Here is a 22,235-nt window from a genome sequence, read left to right as displayed (position 1 = left end):
AGCTCCTCGACATCATTTTTATTATTTTCTGTTAATGGTTAGTGCCAAAGGGCTGACCAGCCATTTAATAGTTAGGGGGCTCATTTAGCCCTATTCATTCATCGAATTTTAAACATTAATTTATGTGCTAGGCTTCCTGCTGGGTGCTGAGAATACAGTGGTGAAAAAGAAACAGGTTGGAGAGATAAAATGAATAAATAAAACTTGAATACATTGTGATAAGTGCTGTGATGGGACCAATACAGCAGACTAAAGCGCAAGAAAGAGGCACCCTGATCTAGCCTGGGGTTTCAGGAAGGAGGTGCTCCAGGAGCTTCCAGGAGGAGGTACTGCCTAAGGTGGGATTTGAAAAACTGAAAAGGAAGTATTATCAAGCTAGTGAAGGCCTGGAGGTGGGAGAGAGCGCAAGGTTTGTGGAAGAACGTCGAGAGTGAAGAGCTACGCGGAGTTTGAAGACGAGGCTGAAGGGGTAGGCAGGGCGGATCGTTAGGACTTCACGTGCCGTGTGGGGAGTGTAGGCTTTGTCCTGAGCAATAAAGGCCCTTTAAAGGATTTTGAGCAGTGGCCAGTGATAACTCTCTTCTCTATATATTTCAGTAAGTATTTGCTGTATATTCAGTGAGTTTCGCTTTTTCATTCCTTGTGCTACCCTGGTTGATTCATATCAGAGTCTTGAACAGAACATATAAAATTGGCACTAAAAGCCAAATGAATAAAAAAGCAGTGTAATTCCTGGACTCTGCTAATTCAGAAATATCATTTATAGATGGGGCTGTACTTAAGTTTAACATTTTCCTCTCTAAGAAAGAGATTTGTTTATGTAGTATAAATAAGACTTGTTGAGGAGAATGTCTGTTTGGGGTAAGCTGTTTTTTGTTTTTTTTTTTTAAACAACTTAAGATATAATTTATGTATCATAAAGTTCCTCTCTTTAAAGTATACAATTTAATGACTGTCTAGCATACTTACGAGGATAAGCTGTTTTAAAGCTCTTTGTATTATAGAAGCATCATATATCATTTGTCCTCCAATAACTGCTGTGCCAGTACAGATCTTTTGTATCTACTCATTTAAAAGTGGTTTATGGCTCCTACTTTTAGTTCAGTCCCCCATCCCCTCCACCCTGTGTATAAAATTGGTAGTTAAGGGGCTTCCCTGGTGGCGCAGTGGTTGAGAAGTCCGCCTGCCGATGCAGGGGACACGGGTTCATGCCCCGGTCCGGGAAGATCCCACATGCCGCGGAGCAGCTGGGCCCGTGAGCCATAGCCACTGAGCCTGCGTGTCCAGAGCCGGTGCTCCGCAACGGGAAAGGCCACAACAGTGAGAGGCCTGCGTACCGCAAAAAAAAAAAAAATTTTTTTTTTGGGCCCGTGGGCCGTGGCCGCTGGGCCTGCGCGTCCGAAGCCTGTGCTCCGCGACGGGAGAGGCCGCGGCACAGGGGGGGGCCCGCGTACCGAAAAAAAAAAAAAAAAAAAAATTGGTAGTTAAGAATTGTTTTTTGTTTTACTGTACCACTAGGCAAAAGGCCAAAAACAAGGTTTTTTTTGCATGTAGGAAAAGGAGATGGGAATAAGGGAAATGATTTCTTTCTTATAAAAAATATATAGATGTAGGGTTTTTTTTTCCTCTCCATTTTTGGGAATAAAGAAGCCTGTAAGCTGGAAAAAGGAGAAGGGGAGACCAAAGGAGGCACAGGTGAGAAGACAGAGAAAGACAATACCCAGGGAAGCCGAGTGGTGGAGAGGGAAGAATAGTCAGGGAGCTGGGCGATGGAGAGGCTGGGAGGGAGGCAGGCCCTGTGATTTCCAACGCTGCGGAGGCCTTGGTGTTTTTTAAAAGCTGAGCATGGGCTCCACCTGGTGGCTCTAGGCTTTAAGTGCAATTGATGGAGGAGATCTTGGGGTTGGAGAGAAGTGGCATTTAGCATCTCCTCAAATCCTGCTTAAGGTTGTTTCTCTTTTGCCCTGAGCTTTCTCATGGGATCATTGTTGAGTCCATTTTTCTCTCAAATGGAGGCTGTTTTCCTCTTATGGCTCAGACCTTGTTCCCTCCATCCTTTCTCCTAGGTTTAAATCTAATACCAGACTGCATCACCCAGTGCCCTTATTGTTGCTGTCATATTGAACCCCAGGGTCACCGCCTCTCATTTCTCGATGACTATAGTTTCTTGTTTAATGTCACAATTTGCAGCACTAGTCCTGTTAATTTGTGGGCTTTCAATGTACAATTCAGGAATCCTTGCAACACCTTTGCCTCTCAGTATTTCTCTCTTCCAGTGATCTCACCCCTCTCTGTAGCTGGCATTCCCAGAATCGTACTTTAGTTTTTTAACTTTCAAAAAGTTAAGACTACTTTTTTGGAGCAGTTTTCGATTCACAGCAGAATTGAGGGGAAGGTACAGCAATATCCCATATACCCCCTGTCCACTTCCCTCCTCAGTTTCCCCCCCATTATCTCCCATGTACGTTTGTTACAGCTGATGAACCTCCATACACATCATGTTCACCCAAAGTCCATAGTTTGCATTCGGGTTCACTCTTGGTGTTGTACATCCTGTGAGTTTGGACAAATGTATAATGACATGTATCCACCATTATAGTATCATACAGAGTAGTTTTACTGCCCTGAAAATCCTCTGTGCTCTGCCTATTCATACCTCAGTTCTTGACATTATCAATTACTGCAACTCCTTGATAATTTCAATTCCCTGAGATCCCTCTCTGATTACCGTCTCCTATCTTTTCAAGCTCATTCCTCCTAGTACCCTGACTCCAACAATCCTTCAGTCCTCATTGGTACCTTCAATTTATTGGTCCTATTACATTTTCACTGTTCTTCACATGTTCTTGATGTTCGTGTTTCTCTTTACTGAAGCTCCCTTGTGCACATCTATAATTTCCTCACTCTTTTCTTGCTTTGTTACATTTGCAAACTCCAACCCTGTTTTCAGTCCAATTCTTTCTCTCTGTGCCTTCACCTGGTCAGCAGAACAAGACTGAATATAAAAATACAACCTTGCTGATTGGTTTCACTTTAAATCATAACCATGAATTTCAGGTGGGCCCTTAATGTTGCCTGGCAATCATTCTATTTTCCATTCACCTAGATGACCATTTCTGAAACCTGTACTACTGTACCCCCTGCCCTTGTCATCATTTTAAGATGATGATCTTGCTTTCTACTTCAGTGAAAAAGCAAAAACAGAAGAGAACTTTATTAGACTACTACCACCACACCTTCCTTCCTACCTACCCACTAACACTTGTACCCATATACTCTGCCTTCCTGCCTCTTATAGATGAACTATCTGTGCTTTTTTGTTGTTTTTGTAATATTATTTTTAAAAATTTGTCTTATTGAAGTATAGCTGATTTACAATGTTGTGTTAGTTTCTGATGTACAGCAAAGTGATTCAGTTATATATATATATGGTTTATTACAGGATACTGAATATAGTTCCCTGTGCTATACAGTCGGACTTTGTTGTTTATCCATTCTGTATATAATATTTTGCATCTTACCTGTGCTGCTATTGCTACGTCATATGGCTGAGTATGTTTAGTTTTTTAAGAAACCACCAAACTGTCTTCTAAAAGTGGCTGTACCATTTTGCATCTTCACTAGCAAGGAGAGTTCCTGTGGTTCACATCCTTACTAGCATTTGGTGTAGTGGTAACTTTAAATTTGCATTTCCCTGATGACAGGTGATGTTGGAGCATCTTTTCATAAGCTTATTTGCCACCTGTAGGTCTTCTTTAGTGAAGTGTCTGTTAAGGTATTCAGCCCATTTTAAAATCAGATTTTCTTATTGTTATCAGACGTGTCCTTTGCAAGTTTTTTTTCCTTCAGTCTGTGGCTTGTCTTCTCATTCTCTTGACATTGTCTTTTGCAGAGCAGTTTTTAATTTTAATGAAGTTCATTTTATCGATTACTCCTTTCATGAATTGTACCTTTGGTGTTGTATCTAAGAAGTCACAGCCAAACCCAGGGTCACTAGGTATTCTCCTTATGATATCTTCTAGGTGTTTTATCGTTTTATGTATTACATTTAGGGCTGTGATCCATTTCAAGTTAGTGTTTGTGAAGGATGTAAGGTCTGTGTCGATACTGATAGTTTTGCACGTGAATGTCCAATTTGTTCTAGCACCATTTGTTGAAAAGACTGTCTTTCTGTTGTATTGCCCTTGCTTCTTTGTCAAAGATCAGGTGACCATATTTCTGTGGGTCTATTTCTGGGCTCTCTGTTCTGTTCCATAAATCTATTTGTCTTTTCTCTCACCAGTATCACACAGTCTTGAATATTGCAGCTTTTATAGTGAGTCTTGAAGTTGGGTAGCATCAGTTCTCCAACTCTGTTGTTCTCCTTCAATATAGCATTGGCTGTACTGGGTCTTTTGCCTCTCCATGCAAATTTTAGAATCCATTTGGCTATATCCACAAAATAGCTTGCTGGGATTTTGATTGAGATTGCATTGAATCTCGAGGTCAAATTGGGAAGAACTGAATTTGGATAATATTGAGTGTTAGAATCCACAAACATGGAATATCTTTTTATTTATTTAGTTCTTCATCAGAGTTTTGTGGTTTTCTTCATATAGATCTTGTACATATTGTGAGATTTATACCTGTGTATTTCATTTTAGGAGGTGCTAATACAAAGGGTATTGTGTTTTCAATTTTGAATTCCACGTGTTCATTGCTGGTATATACAGGAACTTGATTGACTTTTGTATGTTAACCTTATATCCTGCAACCTTGCTATAGTTATAATTGCTTATTAGTTCCAGTTTTTTTGTTGATTCATTTAGATTTTCTACATAAGACAGTCATATCATCTGTGAACAAAGACAGTTTTATTTCTTCTTTCCCAATCAGTATACCTTTTCTTCTCTTTTCCTGTCTTACTGTGTTAGCTAGGACTTCAGTAAATTTTGAGAAGCTGTGATAGGAGGGGACATCCTTGCCTTGTTCTTGATCTTAGCGAGAAAGCTTTGGACTTCCCACAATTAGGTATGATGTTATCTGTAGGGTTTTTTGTAGATGTGAGGAAGTTCCCCTCTGTTCCTACTTTGCTGAGAGTTTTTATTATGAATGGTTATTGAATTTTGTCAAGTGCTTTTTTGCATCTATTAATATGATCATGTGATTTTTCTTCTTTAACCTGTCGGTGTGGTGGATTTCATTTATTGATTTTTGAATACTGAACCAGCCCTGCATACCTGGGACAAATCATGCTTAGTTGTGGTGTATAATTATTTTTATACAGTGTTGGATTTCATTTACTAATATTTCATTAAGGATTTTTGTATCTGTGTTCATGAGAGATATTGGGCTGTAGTTTTCTTTTCTTGTAATGTCTTTGCTTTTGTTGTTAATGTAATGCTGGCATCAAAGGACAAGTTAGGAAGTATTCCCTTTGCTTCTCTTTTTGGAAGAGGTTGTAGATACTTGGTATAATTTCTTGGTATAATTTCATCAGTGAAATGATGGGCCTGGCGCTTTCTGTTTTGCAAGGTTATTAAATATTGATTCAATTTATTTAATAGATACAGGTCTATTAAGATTGTGTTTTTCTTCTTGTGTGAGTTTTGGTAGATTGTGTCTTTCAAGAATTGATTTCATCTAAGCTATCAAGTTTGTGTGCATCGAGTTATGCATAATATTCCTTTATTATCCTTTTAGGGTCCATGGGATCTGTAGTGACGTCCCTCTTTCTTTTTTTAAAAAAATATTATTTGGTTGTGCCAGGTCTTAGCTGTGGCAGGTGGGCTCCTTAGTTGTGGCAGGTGGGCTCCTTAGTTGTGGCATGAGAACTCTTAGTTGCGGCATGCATGTGGGATCTAGTTCCCTGACCAGGGATCAAACCTGGGCCCCCTGCATTGGGTTATTAGTAATTTGTGTTTTCTCTCTTTTTTTTTTTTCTTAGTTAGCCTGGCAAGAGGCTGATTGATTTTATTGATATTTTCAAAGAACCAGCTTTTGGTTTCATTGATTTTTTTTCTCTATTGATTTTCTGTTTTATTGATTTCTACTCTAATTTTTATTATTTCTTTTCTTCAGTTTACTCTGGTTTTAATTTGCTCTTCTTTTTTCTAGTTCCCTAAGATAGGAGTTTATTGATTGTAGATCTTCATTCTTTACTAATATATTCATTCAGTGCTATAAATTTGCCTCTAAGCATTGCATTTGCTACACCCCACGACTTTTGATAAAGTTGTATTTCATTCTCATTTGGTTCAAAATACTTAAAACATTTCTCTTGAGATTTCTTCTTTGACCCATGTTTAATCTCCACATATTTTGGAATTCCAGCTATCTTTCTGGTACTGATTTCTAGTTCCATTCCATTGTGGTCTGGGAGTAGACATTGTATAATTTCTTTTAAACTTGTTTGGGTGTGTTTTATGACCCAGAATGTAGTCTGTCTTGGTGAATGTTCCATGTGAACTTGAGAAGAATGTTTATTTTGTTGTTGGATGAAATAGTCTATAGATGTCCATTATATCCAGTTGATTGATGGTGTTGCTGAGTTCAGCTATGTCCTTACTGATTTTCTGCCTGCTGGATCTGTCCATTTATCATAGAGAGGTGTTGAATTCTCCAACTATAGTAATTGATTTATCTATTTCTCCTTGCAGTTCAATCAGTTTTTGCCTCACATATTTTGATGCACATACACATTAAGGACTGTTGTCTTCTTGGAGAATTGACCCCTTTATCATTATGTTATATCCCCCTTTCCCCTTGATAACATTCCTTGTTCTAAAATCTGCTATCTGAAATTAATGTAGCTACTCCAGCTTTCTTTTGATTAGTGTTAGATGGTATATCTTTCTTGATCCCTTTACTTTTAATCTATATATGGCTTTATTAAAATTTAAAGTGGGTTTTAAAAAAAAATTTATTTATTTATTTTTGGCTGCATTGGGTCTTTGTTGCTGCACCTGGGCTTTCTCTAGTCGTGTGAGTGGGGGCTACTCTTCACCGTGGTGCGCAGGCTTCTCACTGCGGTGGCTTCTCTTATTGCGGAGCATGGGCTGTAGGCGTGTGGGCTTCAGTAGTTGTGGCATTATTGCTATTATTATTTTGAAAAATTATCTGTTAGATAAGAATAGGAACAATTAAAAATTTTATTTTACTTGGACTTATTCCTTCTCTAATGCTCGTCCTTTTTTTTTATGTGTTCTGAGTTTTTGACCTATATCATTTTCCTTCTTACTGAAGAACTTCTTTTAACATTTTTTGTAGGGTGGGTCAACTGGCAACAGATCCCCTCAATTTTTATTTGTCCTAGAAAGTCTTTACTTCTCCTTCACTTTTGGAATTGACTTTTTTTAAATTTATTTTTTATTTTTGGCTGTGTTGGGTCTTAGTTGCAGCATGTGGGATCTTCGTTGCGGCATGTGGGATCTTTTGTTGTGGTGCATGGGTTCTCTCTAGTTGTGGTGCATGGGTTTTCTCTTTCTAGTTGTGGTACACAGGCTCCAGAGCACATGGGCTTTGCAGTTGTGGCATGTGAGCTCCAGAGTGCATGGGCTCTGTAGTTTGCAGCATGCAGGCCCTCTAGTTGAGGCACACGGGCTCAGTAGTTGTGGCGCGTGGGCTTAGTTGCCCTGTGGCATGTGGGATCTTAGTTCCCAACCAGGGATCAAACCCGCATCTCCTGCGTTGGAAGGTGGATTCTTTACCACTGGACCACCAGGGAAGTCCCTCTCCTTCACTTTTGAAGGATAATTTTGTAGGGTACAGCAGTCTACATTGGTGGTGTTTTTCTTTCAACATTTAAAATATTTCACTCTACTGTCTTGTCACTTGCATGATTTCTGAGAAGTCAGATGTTAATTCTTATCTTTGTTCCTCTGTAGGTAATGTGTTTATTCCTCTGGGTTCTTTTAGGATTTTTCCTTTATCTTTGATTTTCTGTAGTGTGAATATGATATGCCTTGGTGTTTTTGTTTTTGTTTTTAGCATTTATCCTGCTTGGTGTTCTGAGCTTCCTGAATCTGTGGTTTGGTGCTGACATTAATTTGGGGAAATTCTGTCATTATTTGCTTCAAATTTTTCTTCTCTTCCTTTCTTCTTCTGGTATTCCTGTTACACATGTGTTACACTTCTTGTAGTTATCCCACACTTCTTGTAGTTATCCCACACTTCTTGTAGTTATCCCACACTTCTTGGATATTCTGTTCCATTTTTTTGCAGTCATTCTTTCTCTTTGCTTTTCAGGTTTAGAAGTTTCTACTGACATATCCTCAAGCTCAGAGATTCTTTACCAGCTGTGTCTAGTTTACTAATGAGACAAAGGCATTTTTCATTTCTCTTGGTGTTTTTGATCTCTAACGTTTCTTTTTGATTCTTTTCTGTAATTTCTGTTTCTTTTCTTACATTACCCATATGACCTTGCATGTTGTCTAATTTTTCCATTAGAGTCTTTAGCATATTAATCATAGTCATTTTGAATTTCTGTCTGAATTCTAACAGCTCTTCCATATCTGAGTCCGGTTCTGATGCTTGCTCTGTTTCTTTAAACTGTGTTTTTGTCTTTTAGTATGCCTTGTAATTTTTTGTTGAAAGCTGGACATGATGTCCTGGGTAAAAATAACTTAGGCAAGTAGGCCTTTAGTGATGTTGTGGTATAGTGTTGGGGAAGGGGAAGTATCCTGTTGTCCCATGATCAGGTCTCAGTGTTTTAGTAAGCCTGGGCCCCTGGGCTATGAATTTCACAAGTGCTTCTCAATGTCAGGTCCTACGTGCCATTATATATGGCTTTATTAAAATTTAAAGTGGGTTTTAAAAAAAAATTTATTTATTTATTTTTGGCTGCATTGGGTCTTTGTTGCTGCACCTGGGCTTTCTCTAGTCGTGTGAGTGGGGGCTACTCTTCACCGTGGTGCGCAGGCTTCTCACTGCGGTGGCTTCTCTTATTGCGGAGCATGGGCTGTAGGCGTGTGGGCTTCAGTAGTTGTGGCATTATTGCTATTATTATTTTGAAAAATTATCTGTTAGATAAGAATAGGAACAATTAAAAATTTTATTTTACTTGGACTTATTCCTTCTCTAATGCTCGTCCTTTTTTTTTATGTGTTCTGAGTTTTTGACCTATATCATTTTCCTTCTTACTGAAGAACTTCTTTTAACATTTTTTGTAGGGTGGGTCAACTGGCAACAGATCCCCTCAATTTTTATTTGTCCTAGAAAGTCTTTACTTCTCCTTCACTTTTGGAATTGACTTTTTTTAAATTTATTTTTTATTTTTGGCTGTGTTGGGTCTTAGTTGCAGCATGTGGGATCTTCGTTGCGGCATGTGGGATCTTTTGTTGTGGTGCATGGGTTCTCTCTAGTTGTGGTGCATGGGTTTTCTCTTTCTAGTTGTGGTACACAGGCTCCAGAGCACATGGGCTTTGCAGTTGTGGCATGTGAGCTCCAGAGTGCATGGGCTCTGTAGTTTGCAGCATGCAGGCCCTCTAGTTGAGGCACACGGGCTCAGTAGTTGTGGCGCGTGGGCTTAGTTGCCCTGTGGCATGTGGGATCTTAGTTCCCAACCAGGGATCAAACCCGCATCTCCTGCGTTGGAAGGTGGATTCTTTACCACTGGACCACCAGGGAAGTCCCTCTCCTTCACTTTTGAAGGATAATTTTGTAGGGTACAGCAGTCTACATTGGTGGTGTTTTTCTTTCAACATTTAAAATATTTCACTCTACTGTCTTGTCACTTGCATGATTTCTGAGAAGTCAGATGTTAATTCTTATCTTTGTTCCTCTGTAGGTAATGTGTTTATTCCTCTGGGTTCTTTTAGGATTTTTCCTTTATCTTTGATTTTCTGTAGTGTGAATATGATATGCCTTGGTGTTTTTGTTTTTGTTTTTAGCATTTATCCTGCTTGGTGTTCTGAGCTTCCTGAATCTGTGGTTTGGTGCTGACATTAATTTGGGGAAATTCTGTCATTATTTGCTTCAAATTTTTCTTCTCTTCCTTTCTTCTTCTGGTATTCCTGTTACACATGTGTTACACTTCTTGTAGTTATCCCACACTTCTTGTAGTTATCCCACACTTCTTGTAGTTATCCCACACTTCTTGGATATTCTGTTCCATTTTTTTGCAGTCATTCTTTCTCTTTGCTTTTCAGGTTTAGAAGTTTCTACTGACATATCCTCAAGCTCAGAGATTCTTTACCAGCTGTGTCTAGTTTACTAATGAGACAAAGGCATTTTTCATTTCTCTTGGTGTTTTTGATCTCTAACGTTTCTTTTTGATTCTTTTCTGTAATTTCTGTTTCTTTTCTTACATTACCCATATGACCTTGCATGTTGTCTAATTTTTCCATTAGAGTCTTTAGCATATTAATCATAGTCATTTTGAATTTCTGTCTGAATTCTAACAGCTCTTCCATATCTGAGTCCGGTTCTGATGCTTGCTCTGTTTCTTTAAACTGTGTTTTTGTCTTTTAGTATGCCTTGTAATTTTTTGTTGAAAGCTGGACATGATGTCCTGGGTAAAAATAACTTAGGCAAGTAGGCCTTTAGTGATGTTGTGGTATAGTGTTGGGGAAGGGGAAGTATCCTGTTGTCCCATGATCAGGTCTCAGTGTTTTAGTAAGCCTGGGCCCCTGGGCTATGAATTTCACAAGTGCTTCTCAATGTCAGGTCCTACGTGCCACCCCTCTCCCTACCCCATCCCCTAGGTGGTACAGGATGGCTGGAGTTGGGCATATTCCTTCCACCATGTAGAAAGTTAGAGGTAGCTGGAGTTGGGTATTTTCCTTCCCTCAGGTTAGTTAGGCTCGGATAAGACTCTAATAGGTTAGACCCTGGTTTCAAAATGGTTAATTTACCCTCCTCCAGCTGGAAGCATGAGGGGATTTTTTCCCATCTTCACTGTGGGAACCTGGTACAGCTCCTGGAGGTAAAGCTCACAAAATGTGGTGCATCCCCCACCTAAGACTGAGACAGCCTCTGTTGTTTTTGACTCCCAAAGTTGTCCACCCTGAGCCTCGAGAAGTTTGTCAGTTGCAATTTAGGTTTTCCTACCCTGGTATTAGTTCCTGTGGAGGTTTCTACTCCTGCATTTCTGCTCTGGTAAATTGTGTTCTCTGTATCCACTTGTCTGTTTAACTTTGGGGGAAGCAATTTTCTCTGTAACCTCAGTTCTCTGATGGATCTAAGAAGAGTTGTTGATTTTGTTTGTTCAGCTTTTTACATGTCAGGAAGAGGTGATGACTTTAGAAGCTCCTTACATGCTGGACCAGAAACTGAAAGTATGCCCTACCATCTCTATGTATTTTACTTCTTTTGTGCCTTAATGTTTTTAAAAATTATTTTTTATTTTGGCAAAAAATGCATAACATAAAATGTATCATCTTAACCATTTTTAAATGTACACTTTTTTAGTAGTGTTAAGTATATATACACACTGTTGTCCAACCAATCTCTGGAACATTTTTTATCTTGCAGAACTGAAAGATAAAAATGGTTCTATACCCACTGAACAACAAGTCCATATTTCCTCTTTCCCTCAGCCTCTGGCCATCACCATTCTACTTTGTTTTTATGAATTTGACTACTCCAGGTACCTCATATAAGTGAAATCATATAGTATTTGTCTTTTGTGACTGGATTATTTCACTTAGTACAACGTCCTCAAGGTGCATCCATGTTGAAGCGTCAGAATTTCCTTCCTTTTTAAGATTGAATAACATTTCATTGTATGTATAAACCACATTTTGTGTATCCATTCATCCACTGATGGACATTTAGGTTGCTTCCACCTTTTGGCTCTTGTGAAAATGCTGCTATGAACATAGGTATGGGGACTTCCCTGGCGGTCCAGTGGTTAGGACTCTGCGCTTCCACTGCAAGGGGCCTGGGTTTGATCCCTGGTTGGGGAAGTAAGATCCCGCAAGCTGCACAGTGTGGCCAAAAGAAAAAAAAAAAAAACAGGTGTGCAAACATCCCTCTGAGATCATTCTTTCATTTTTTGGATATATATCCAGAAGTGGAATTGCTGGGTCATATGATAATTAGTTTTTAATTTTTTGAGGAACCACCATCATGTTTTTCCATAGTAGCTATAGCATTTTCCCACCAACAGTGTACAAGGGTTCCAGTTATCCACATCTGTACACTTTTTGTTTTTTGATAGTAGTCGTCCTTGGATATCATCTTTGGAGAAATGTCTATTCAAGTCCTTTTCCCATTTTTTTTTTTTTTTTTTCCTTTTCCCATTTTTAAATCAGGTTCTTTTTCGCTGTTAAGTTGTAGAAGTTCTTTATATATTCTGCTTATTAATGCCTTATCAGATATATGATTAATATCTATTCTTAACAAGGTCTAACGTTAGTTATAATAACACTATCCTCTTCGCAAAGAATATAACATTCTAAGAACACTTGAATTCTGATTTCTCTCTTTATGATTTACATGTTATTACTGTTTAGTGTTTCAGTTCCACTTTGGGGAGAAGGAGCAGGATACAACCAATCCCTAATTGATTTTTATTGTTTAACTGAATCAATCAGTGCTTGTCTGGGTTAATTTCTTTTCCTTCTTGCATCTAATGCCTTCTTTAAATGATCAGTTTCTGTATTCTGAAGTACGTCTATCAATAGTTTTTTCAGTGATAAACACTTAAATTTTTATTTTCCTTTTATTTGTTCTTAAAGTGTTTCTGACTAATTATATCTTTCTTTCATAGTTTCTCTTGGTATTTACTTCTAGGAGATTTACTTCTAGGTTAGTTATTTTCTCTTAGAACTTTTAAAGATGTTATCATGTTTTTTTTTTTTTTTTTTTTTTTTTGTTATCATGTCTTTTATCTTCTTGGTGTCCACTTAAAAGTTTCTGCTGAGGGCTTCCCTGGTGGCGCAGTGGTTGAGAGTCCGCCTGCCGATGCAGGGGACACGGGTTCGTGCCCCGGTCTGGGAAGATCCCACATGCCACGGAGCAGCTAGGCCCGTGAGCCATGGCCGCTGAGCCTGCGCGTCCAGAGCCTGTGCTCCGCAGTGGGAGAGGCCACAACAGTGAGAGGCCCGCGTACCAACAAAAAAAAAAAAAAAAAAAAAAAAAAAAAAAGTTTCTGCTGAGAATCCAGTTCAGTTGTTATTTCTTCATAGACTATTTGCTCCCCCCGACCCCTTACTGCTTTTAAAATATCTTGTGGTATTCTGCTGTATCCTTATGATGCTTCTAGGTGCAGATTTTATTTTTATCCTTCTTGGGTTGGACTTTTGCTTCCTGAATATCGAACAGTTGGTCATGTAAATGAGGCATTTTTCTGCGTCTTTTTGCCATGCTGCCATTGGTGGCATTCTTCATTAGGGTGAAACTAGGCATCAGCCGTAAAGAACCAGTGTTTTCCTGCAGGTTTAGTCAAATTCAGTCATTCAACAAATTTCAACACCTGCCATGTTCTAGGCACAAGAATTACATATGGGAACTCTTTACAACTGGGAGTTGAAGTAGAGGTTTTAGATTTGCTTCCTGACATGCTTTCTGCTTTTCTTCTGTAGACTGATAATGGTCTCGAGCTGCCAAAGAAGGTTGTGGATGCCAAGAGAAAGGTAACCGTTTCTCATCCCCTCGAGTGGAATTGGGTGCCTCTAGGAGCCCACATTGGCTGGCAGTAGACATGGCTGAATTTACAAGCTACAAGGATACTGCTTCCAGCCGCCACCTGCGGTTTAAGTTACAGAGTCTAAGCCGCCGTCTTGATGAGTTGGAGGAAGCCACTAAAAACCTCCAGAAAGCAGAGGATGAGCTCCTGGATCTCCAGGACAAGGTGATTCAGGCGGAAGGCAGCAACTCCAGCATGTTGGCTGAGATTGAAGTGCTGCGTCAGCGAGTGCTGAGAATCGAAGGCAAAGATGAGGAAATTAAGAGAGCAGAGGATCTCTGTCAGCAGATGAAGGAGAAACTTGAGGAGGAGGAAAACCTCACCCGGGAGCTAAAATCTGAGATTGAGCGGCTTCAGAAACGAATGGCTGAACTGGAGAAGCTAGAGGAGGCCTTTAGCAGGAGTAAGAATGACTGTACCCAACTGTGTTTGAGCCTGAATGAGGAGAGAAACCTGACAAAGAAAATCTCCTCTGAGCTGGAAATGCTCAGGGTCAAAGTGAAAGAACTAGAATCTTCTGAGGACCGGCTGGATAAAACTGAGCAGAGTTTAGTGTCAGAGTTAGAAAAGCTGAAATCATTAACTCTGACCTTTGTAAGTGAGAGAAAATACTTGAATGAAAAGGAGAAAGAAAACGAGAAACTGATAAAAGAGCTCACTCAAAAATTGGAGCAGAACAAAAAAATGAACCGAGATTATACAAGGAATGCTTCTAACCTTCTGGAAAGGAATGACCTACGAATTGAGGATGGTATCTCTTCCACACTGCCATCCAAAGAATCAAGAAGGAAGGGAACTCTGGACTATCTAAAGCAGGTAGAGAATGAAACAAGAAACAAATCAGAAAATGAAAAGAACCGAAATCAGGAAGACAACAAAGTAAAAGACCTTAACCAAGAGATTGAGAAACTTAAGACACAAATCAAACATTTTGAATCTTTGGAGGAAGAGCTTAAGCAAATGAGGGCCAAAAATAATGACCTTCAGGATAATTACTTAAGTGAACAAAATAAAAACAAACTCTTAGCCAGCCAGCTGGAGGAGATAAAGCTACAAATCAAGAAACAGAAAGAACTAGAGAACGGGGAGGTAGAAGGGGAAGATGCTTTCCTGTCCAGCAAAGGCAGGCACGAGAGGACTAAGTTTAGAGGGCATGGGAATGAGGCACCTGTGTCCAAGCAGACACCCCGGGAACTGTCCCCTCAGCATAAGCGGGAAAGGCACCGAAACAGGGAATTTGTTCTCAACAATGAAAACTATCCTCTGAGCAACAGGCAGGTTTCCTCTCCCAGCTTTACCAACAGGAGGGCAGCCAAAGCTTCCAACACAGGGGCAGGTGCAGACAGTACGAATCAGGAGACAAAGAGAACTGAAGATCGACTTGCATCTGTCTCCTCTCAGAGTGAAGGGAAGAAGTCCAGGGAACAGCCGTCAGTGCTTAGCCGCTACCCGCCAGCTGCCCAGGAGCACAGTAAAGTTTGGAAGGGCACTCCCAAGCCAGGTACTGAGAGTGGGCTGAAGGGGAAAGTAGAGAAGACGACACGAACATTTAGTGATACCACCCATGGATCTGTTCCCAATGACATATCAGGGAGAGGTGACAAGGCTTCTGACACCTCCACCGAGGCCCTCTTTGGCAAGAGGGGGCAGGTGCCTGGCAATGGAAGTCAAATAACTCAGGCTGCAGACTCTGGCAGTTCTAAGGCCATGGGAGCTCTGGCAACATCTAGAAGATCTTCCTCAGAAGGGCTCTCTAAGGGGAAAAAGGCTGCCAACGGCCCAGAGGCTGATACCAGTTTCCCAAATTCCAAGGCTCCACCTTTATCAAAGTATCCTTATAGCTCCAGAAGCCAAGAGAACATCTTTCAGGGCTTTTCAACCCCCAATAAAGAAGGAGTTGATCAACCCATAGCAGTTGTGATGGAAGACAGTAGTCAGCATGAGGCCCTGAGATGTCGAGTCATCAAATCCAGTGGCAGAGAGAAGCCAGACTCAGATGACGATATGGACATGGTGTCTCTTGTTACTGCCAAATTGGTAAACACAACCATTACTCCAGAGCCCAAGCAACAGCCCAACTCTAGAGAAAAGGCCAAATCCCGAGGGGGACTTAGAACCTCCCTCTTTGAGAATGATAAAGATGTGGGAACAGAAAATGAATCTGGGAAACCTGTCAGAGCCTCCACCAATGCCGTGGAGCCCCCAGAGGCCAATGGTGCCGGGGTAAAAAGCCAGCGGCCCTTTAGCCCCAGAGAGGCCTTGCGATCTAGAGCCATCATCAAACCTGTCATCATTGATAAGGATGTGAAAAAAGTCATGGGAGGATCTGGAACCGAGGCCACATTGGAAAAACAGAAGTCTACTTCCAAACCAGGGCCAAACAAAGTGACAAGCAGTATAACTATCTACCCCTCTGACAGCAGCAGCCCGAGAGCTGCTCTAGGCGAGGCCCTGCGGGAGAGGCACACATCCACCAGCAACATCCAGGTTGGGCCACCAGAGCTCATGTCGGTTAGTAACCATGTCAGCTCCCCCTTTGAGCTCTCCATTCACAAACATGACATCACCCTGCAGTTCACAGAAGCTGAAAGAATGGGAGATGGGGCCCCGAAGAACAGGCCAGAAACGGTGGTTTCTCGGAGCAGCATTATAATCAAGCCATCAGATCCTGTGGAGAGGAATAGCCATGCACCCACAGCGGAGACAATCAGGTGGAAAAGCCATAGTGGCCCTTTAGAAGTGGGCTCGTCAGATGCCAGACACGTTACTGTGAGAAATGCCTGGAAGAGTAGGCGAGACTTGAACTCTTTAGAAGACCCCCCAACTCGAATAGGTAAAAATGTGGAATCTACCAACACGTACATCCAGAGATCTTCCACAGACTATTCAGACCTTGAACAGCCCAGCTCATACCTTGTTGAGCAGGGCACTCGAAGGGTAGGCAACTCAGGGGATGCCCCCGGGCTCTCCTCCAGAAGAACCCAAAGCAGCCTCACCGTGTCAGAGGTGCTCACTCGTCGGAATCGGGTAGGAGATACTGTCACGGCTGAAGCCTGGAACCACTTGGCAGGCATGGTAAGTCCCACTTCTTTCCCTCTCTCCTGTTCTCCTTCCACTTTCCCCTTTTCTCCTTTCCTTTCTTTTTTGTTCCCCTCTGCCCTGGCCTGTGTGACTCAGGATTATGGAGACTGGGGCTGAGAAACACTGAATAGAACTGGGTAGTTCAGAGAACTGTTGAAAATAATGTGGATTTGGCCTTAAAGAAGAATGAAGTACCTTGAAGAAGGTATTTGGCAGAGAGCAGCATGAATTTCCAAAATCTTTTCCCCAATTTGTCTCCTTCATTTTGCCTTCACATATGAAGGCTACAGAAAAGGAGAGAGATGTGGCCTCTGTTCTCTTGGTTTGCCAGGGTCGCCAAAGGAGCTCCCCTTATAGCCCCACAGAGCAGTACCTAGAAGCACAAGAATCAGCTGCAGCTGCTGGGAGGTTCCGGGGTAAAGGAGGAAGCACAGTGGCTTTCTGTAGAGCAGAGATGGAGCCAAGGAAATGAGTTCTTTGGCTGCCTCAGTTTAGGCAATCTTTGCCAGCTGCTGGCATGTAGGGGCGGAGGAGAGCTGGGGCTTACACTGGGCCTACTTGGATAAGCGTCATGCCCGAGCATCCCTTTTTGTCCCAGACACCTATGTAGCCCATTATGTCATCAGGCTGAGGGCAGGGCTGGTTCAGTGTGGCTTGTTACTGGGTAGACAAATCTAGAATCTCTCCTTATATGAGGGTCAGAGTGCCAGCGCAACATATAAAGGGGAAGCCCCCAGGAGTGTCTTTTAGATGTGAGTCCTGTGATGAAGAAAGATGTTTTTGACCTAGAGATTGTTCCCTTCTTTTATTATTTGTTTAAATATTTATTTTTGGCTGCGCCAGGTCTTAGTTGCAGCACGCGGGACCTTTCGTTGCGGTGTGTGGGCTTCTCTCTAGTTGAGGCGCGCGGGCTCTAGAGCATGCAGGCTTAGTTGCCCCATGGCATGTGGGATCTTAGTTCCCCAACCAGGGATCGAACCTGCGCCTCCTGCATTGGAAGGCGGATTCTTAACCATTGGACTACCAGGGAAGTCCCTGTTCCTTTCTTTTAAAAGGCAGGTGGTGACTGTGTGTGAAGTTGAAAAGCCCTGAGTTTTACAGGGTACTTTAAAGCACTTCCCCACCCGCTGTCTTATTCAGTCTCTCCAACAGCCCTGGTGTGTGTGTGGGGATATTATCCCCATTTTTTAGATGTAGAAACGGAGGGTCAGCGACACAAAGGGTCTCTTCACCAAGGCCACCCAGGTGAATTACTGGAAGAGCTAAGATTTGAACCCAAGATTCTTGTCTCTAAATCCAATGCTCTTTTTTACCTTGCCAACCAGACTTTCTCACTCATTCTTTGATCTGCATTAGCTGGGGAGGAGCAACAAGAACATTAAAAAGGCAGAATTCTGGTAGAAGACGAGTGCAGAGAAAGTTGGATGAAGCTGAAACTGTGGATGTCTGAGAAATATAGGGTGAGGGGCACATATGAGATGAGATATGGTAGGAAAGGTAGGAAAGGTAGGAAAGGTATACGTGAGCTTTTTGGTAGTCTGTAGGTGGGAAGTAGGATAAGAGCTGTCCAGCTTCCTTTTCATACTTCCCTGCCTCTCCAGCAAGCAAATGGCTCTGACCCTGAGAGGCCTGCAGCCTGCACGTGCAACACTCCAGTAATGCTGGCCCCTACTTGGAGGTCCCACCCCAGTGGCCCTGTTCCTGGTCCTGTCCCTTTTTAGGGCTCCTGTTCAGCTGTGAGCCTCCCAGTTCTACCCTAGGAGCTCTCGGCAGCTTGGAGTTCGTAGGTGGAACTTTGACACTGGCCAGTCCTTTGCAGTTCTGCTGTGGTTGGTCTGCACCACATCTCCCTGTTAGAGAGGGCCATTGGGGTGGGGAGTGAGGGTGTCTTATTATTCACTGTATTGTTCTCTGCAGCTGACTTTTGTCATCTGTTGGCACAGGAGGAAGGTGACGACTGCACACTCAGTGTCTACAGGCGACTGCACAACTCCCTCGAAAGGTCTGAACTGTCTGCAAAGCCGGGGCTGCCCGAGCCTGGGCGACCCCGGGCTGAGGAACGGTTACGGCCAAACAGGCCCTGTGCTGAGGAAAACTGAGCCAGCTGGTGAGGTCTGCTGTCTCCTCTGCTCCTGCTTCTCAGCTCTTGCGCCTTCCTGCCCTGTGAAGGAGCCAGGCTAGAAACCAGGCCTTGGCTGGGAGACTGGCAGAGAGCCAGGCTGTGGCTTCTTTTTTGCCAGTTGGCCAGAGGGAATCAGAAACTACAAGCTGGACATGGTCACCCAGGGCCAGCTTTCCCTGATGCATGAGTCTTCTCTCCTTGTCCCCGTCCCCCAGGTAGGATGGGCCACTCTGGCCCCCAAATGAGGAAAGACATAGAAACCCCTTGTATCCCCACCACACAACAGCAGCCAAATCTCTTCCTCTGCTCCTTGGTGGGTTCTGTGTCATAGGGCAACCCCTTCTGTGGTTAACGTTCTGATTTCTTAGTCTCTTCACCGCATCCAGTTCACTCCTCATTTGCCCCAGGGGCCTATGCACCCACCAGCCATCAGCTCCATCTAGGGGGTTCCATTTCTTCCCCTGTGGAGTTCCTCAGACTTTTACAGGGGTTTATGGAACTACCCTTTAGGTTGAAGTTTCTCTGACTGGGCCCCCGGGCTGACCATTGATTCCTGGGGGCAGAGCACACGGGTACCCACCTACTGGAATGACATCACACACAGCCCCCCCCCCAACCCCGGCTCTCTGTTCACCTTCCAAAGGCACCTGGAAGTGCACGAGCCTCATGCATCTCCTTCCCTGGGCACCAACATGCTGCTGGCCTTGCCTGCTCCTCTCCTGTGGCTGGAGACTTCAGGCTGACTTTGTTGTTTTCTCCTTTGGAATACTCCCAGACTAACCTGGGCCTGACCCAGCATACTCTGCCTTCTAGGAAGCGCCAGCACAGGGGAAAGTAGACAGGAAGAAGCGATTTCCCCTTAGTCACTCCACAAAGCAATGGCTCCATGAAAGGCATGGACTTTGTTCCTCCTCCTCATCCCCCGTGGAGGAGGTATCGCACTTTACCAAGCTGATGCATTCCTACAGAAGTGGGCCCGTGATTTCTGCAAACCAACTATCATTATGATGACTTCATTGGAGGAAAGGTAATACGTGCCATCAAGGGCCCTAGATTCATACATTTCAAAATGTAGCAAACCTTTCAGGAAGCCACATAAAGAAAATTTGGTTAGATTCCTTATACCAATCACTTGGGGAAAGAACCGTACATTCTTGGCACTGCTTTTTCTATAGCATTCTTTCAGTTCAAAGAAGGGATCCCCTTTCAAAGGCTACCTTTATGAAGCAGACACTGTTCCTTCATAGTGAAAGAGCATTAGAGTGGAAGTCAGGAAAGCTGAATTTTCTTCATGGCTTTGTACTTCCTTGCTACGTGACCTTGGGCAAGTCATTGTCCTCTTGGGGCCTCAGTTTCCCTATCTGTAAAATGAGTTCTTTGAAATGGATGGTCTCTAAGGATCCTAAATCTGGCATTCTAAGATTTTTGTTTCCTCCCTGTGGGGGGTGATTCTTAATCGTGGAAGGTATTGTCCAAATGGGTTTACATGTGTCCTTCCCATCGCCTTTGTTTTCCTGGGCCTTATTCTTTCCAGTTCCCCATGTTTTAATGTCATGAGGATGAACTCAGAGAAGTTCCCTTGGCATCACTTTTCCAGTTTATACAGTGAAAGGGTGAGGTTAGATGGTCTCTGCAGCCCTTTTCAATACCAACCTTGCCCAGTGCCACATAGCAGGCCATGTGCTTTCCACAGCACAAGGTGTGTATATCTCCTGTTCCAGTGCTTCTTGAATCTTCTCTGCCTCCGCTCAGGGTGGGAACCAGCGTTTGCCCCTCCCTTGTCTGCATCAGATTTGGCGATCCTGGAGGAGGCTTGGGGAGCACCTACTTGACTTTCATGGACAGGAGTGTTTTGCTTATACTTCCATTTTCTGGAGTTTGCCAATCTAAGGGTATTTGTCACATGGCTTTTGCCTTTTCTTCACATTGCTGCCTCAGATACACAAGATGCTGTTTTCAAAATCTCTTCCTGCTGCTTTTCCTGGGTCATTGGCTCAAGGCTGCAACCTCTCACTTGTAGCCTTCCTGCCATTCTTCTTAACTGGTTGTCAACCCTGAGAGTCCAAAGGAAACAGACCCCTGTGGCGGTCAACTGAGGCTATAGGAAATTAGGTCTGTGGTTCGTTGCTGGTGGAAACAGAAGGGTGCCAAACGATGCCTATAAAGATCTCGCCAGTAATTCTTGTCTTTTTGGGCGTTGGGAGCCCTGGATTCTGGTGCTGTAGCTCCTGGTGCCAAAGTCTGGATCTTTCCACATTTTAGCAGCACCAACATCTGCCACCACCCAGAATGCTCTGTGGAAGAGGGGCAGCTATGGTGCCCTTTTGCTGGGGCTGCTGTCTTAAAATCTGAGTGCAATAGGGTTTGATTGTAACAGTTATTTCAGGATAAATATTGTTTCCTTAATCTGCACACTTTCTAGAGCCGCTGTAAAATAGATTTTATTTTTAAATGTCCTCAGCATTGCAGAAAATATATTTGTAATAGCAAGTGAACGCTAGAGGCTCAGTTCCTCTGGGCTTCAAATGGCTGGCAAGGCTGGCCGTCAAATTCCAAAGTTGGAAGGCCTGTTTCTGAAAAGCAACCTAGGTGTGACCGTCTGGACCCAGGCCTCACCATCAGGGGTCCTGGGGGAAACTTCCAAATGGGAGACCTGGTAGTTGAATAGTTGTCTAATCAAGCCAAATATTCCCTCTGTCCCAGCCAACAAATCCACTTTTATGACCAGCCTCTTCTGCAGCTTGGCTCTAACTCGGAATTTTACTGGCAGGTGCATGGGGTGTGGGAGGGTTCCTAGTAAGGTCTGGGAAGCTGGCACTCCAGAGCTGCTTGCTTGGAGAAAGTAGAGCTGGCTCAGTGCTAGGAGCTGGTCTCCTCCACCTGCCCCCGCCTGTCTGAGAAAGCTGCAGGGACGGTGGGCAGAGAAGTTGCGGCTGTTTCTGCTTTTGTGTAGCAAGGAAACAGTTCCCGGGTGGGCCACAGGGATTTGCAGTGGGGCCAAGAATTCCAGCCTTGGTCACAGGCAGGCCTGCACGTGACGCTATCACCCTCGTGGGGTGTGGGAGCGTCTGTGTTGGTCTTGGACTTGCCATCTTGGGGCAGTTTTAGTTCTTTATATTTAGTGGGTTAGTGCCATGTGCTATCGTTTCCCAGTAAAGGAATAGGGACCCTGCCCCTGGGTCCCCAGCTGCCTTTGTTGGTGTGGGTTTATCATTACTCTGACAAGACTGCTTTGGAAGAGCTGCTTTTAGGGATTACCTTTTAAATACCCCAGGATGGGGAACAACAGGGTTCTCCTCAAAGCCTCACAACCAAGGTCATAGGGAAAGGGGCCCTACTTTCCTGCTGCTTCACAGCTCAGAACATGTACTGAATGGAATGTATTTTTAAGAGAATAAAGTCTATTTTTTTTTTTTTTTTTTT

The 22,235-nt window shown here is 43.0% G+C and overlaps 1 protein-coding gene across 2 annotated transcripts in view; it reads left to right on the top strand.

The window, feature by feature from the left end:
- The window catches only part of LUZP1 (leucine zipper protein 1), an 83,137-nt gene extending 60,908 nt beyond the window's left edge, over nucleotides 1-22,229 (top strand). For both annotated transcript variants that reach the window (XM_024766865.1, XM_024766864.1), the window contains 2 exons: nucleotides 13,506-16,684; nucleotides 18,634-22,229. In XM_024766865.1, the coding sequence (XP_024622633.1) occupies nucleotides 13,625-16,684; nucleotides 18,634-18,789 (3,216 nt within the window). In that variant the 5' untranslated portion in view covers nucleotides 13,506-13,624 and the 3' untranslated portion in view covers nucleotides 18,790-22,229. The remainder of the gene's footprint in view (nucleotides 1-13,505; nucleotides 16,685-18,633) is intronic.
- Nucleotides 22,230-22,235: the final 6 nt, after the last annotated feature.

The sequence above is a fragment of the Neophocaena asiaeorientalis genome, unplaced genomic scaffold (genome assembly GCF_003031525.2).
Source record: "Neophocaena asiaeorientalis asiaeorientalis breed wild unplaced genomic scaffold, Neophocaena_asiaeorientalis_V1.1 scaffold79, whole genome shotgun sequence".
Taxonomy (NCBI): Eukaryota; Metazoa; Chordata; class Mammalia; order Artiodactyla; family Phocoenidae; genus Neophocaena; species Neophocaena asiaeorientalis.
The sequence above is the reverse complement of the archived record's forward strand: the minus strand, read 5'-3'. Positions and strand labels throughout refer to the sequence as shown.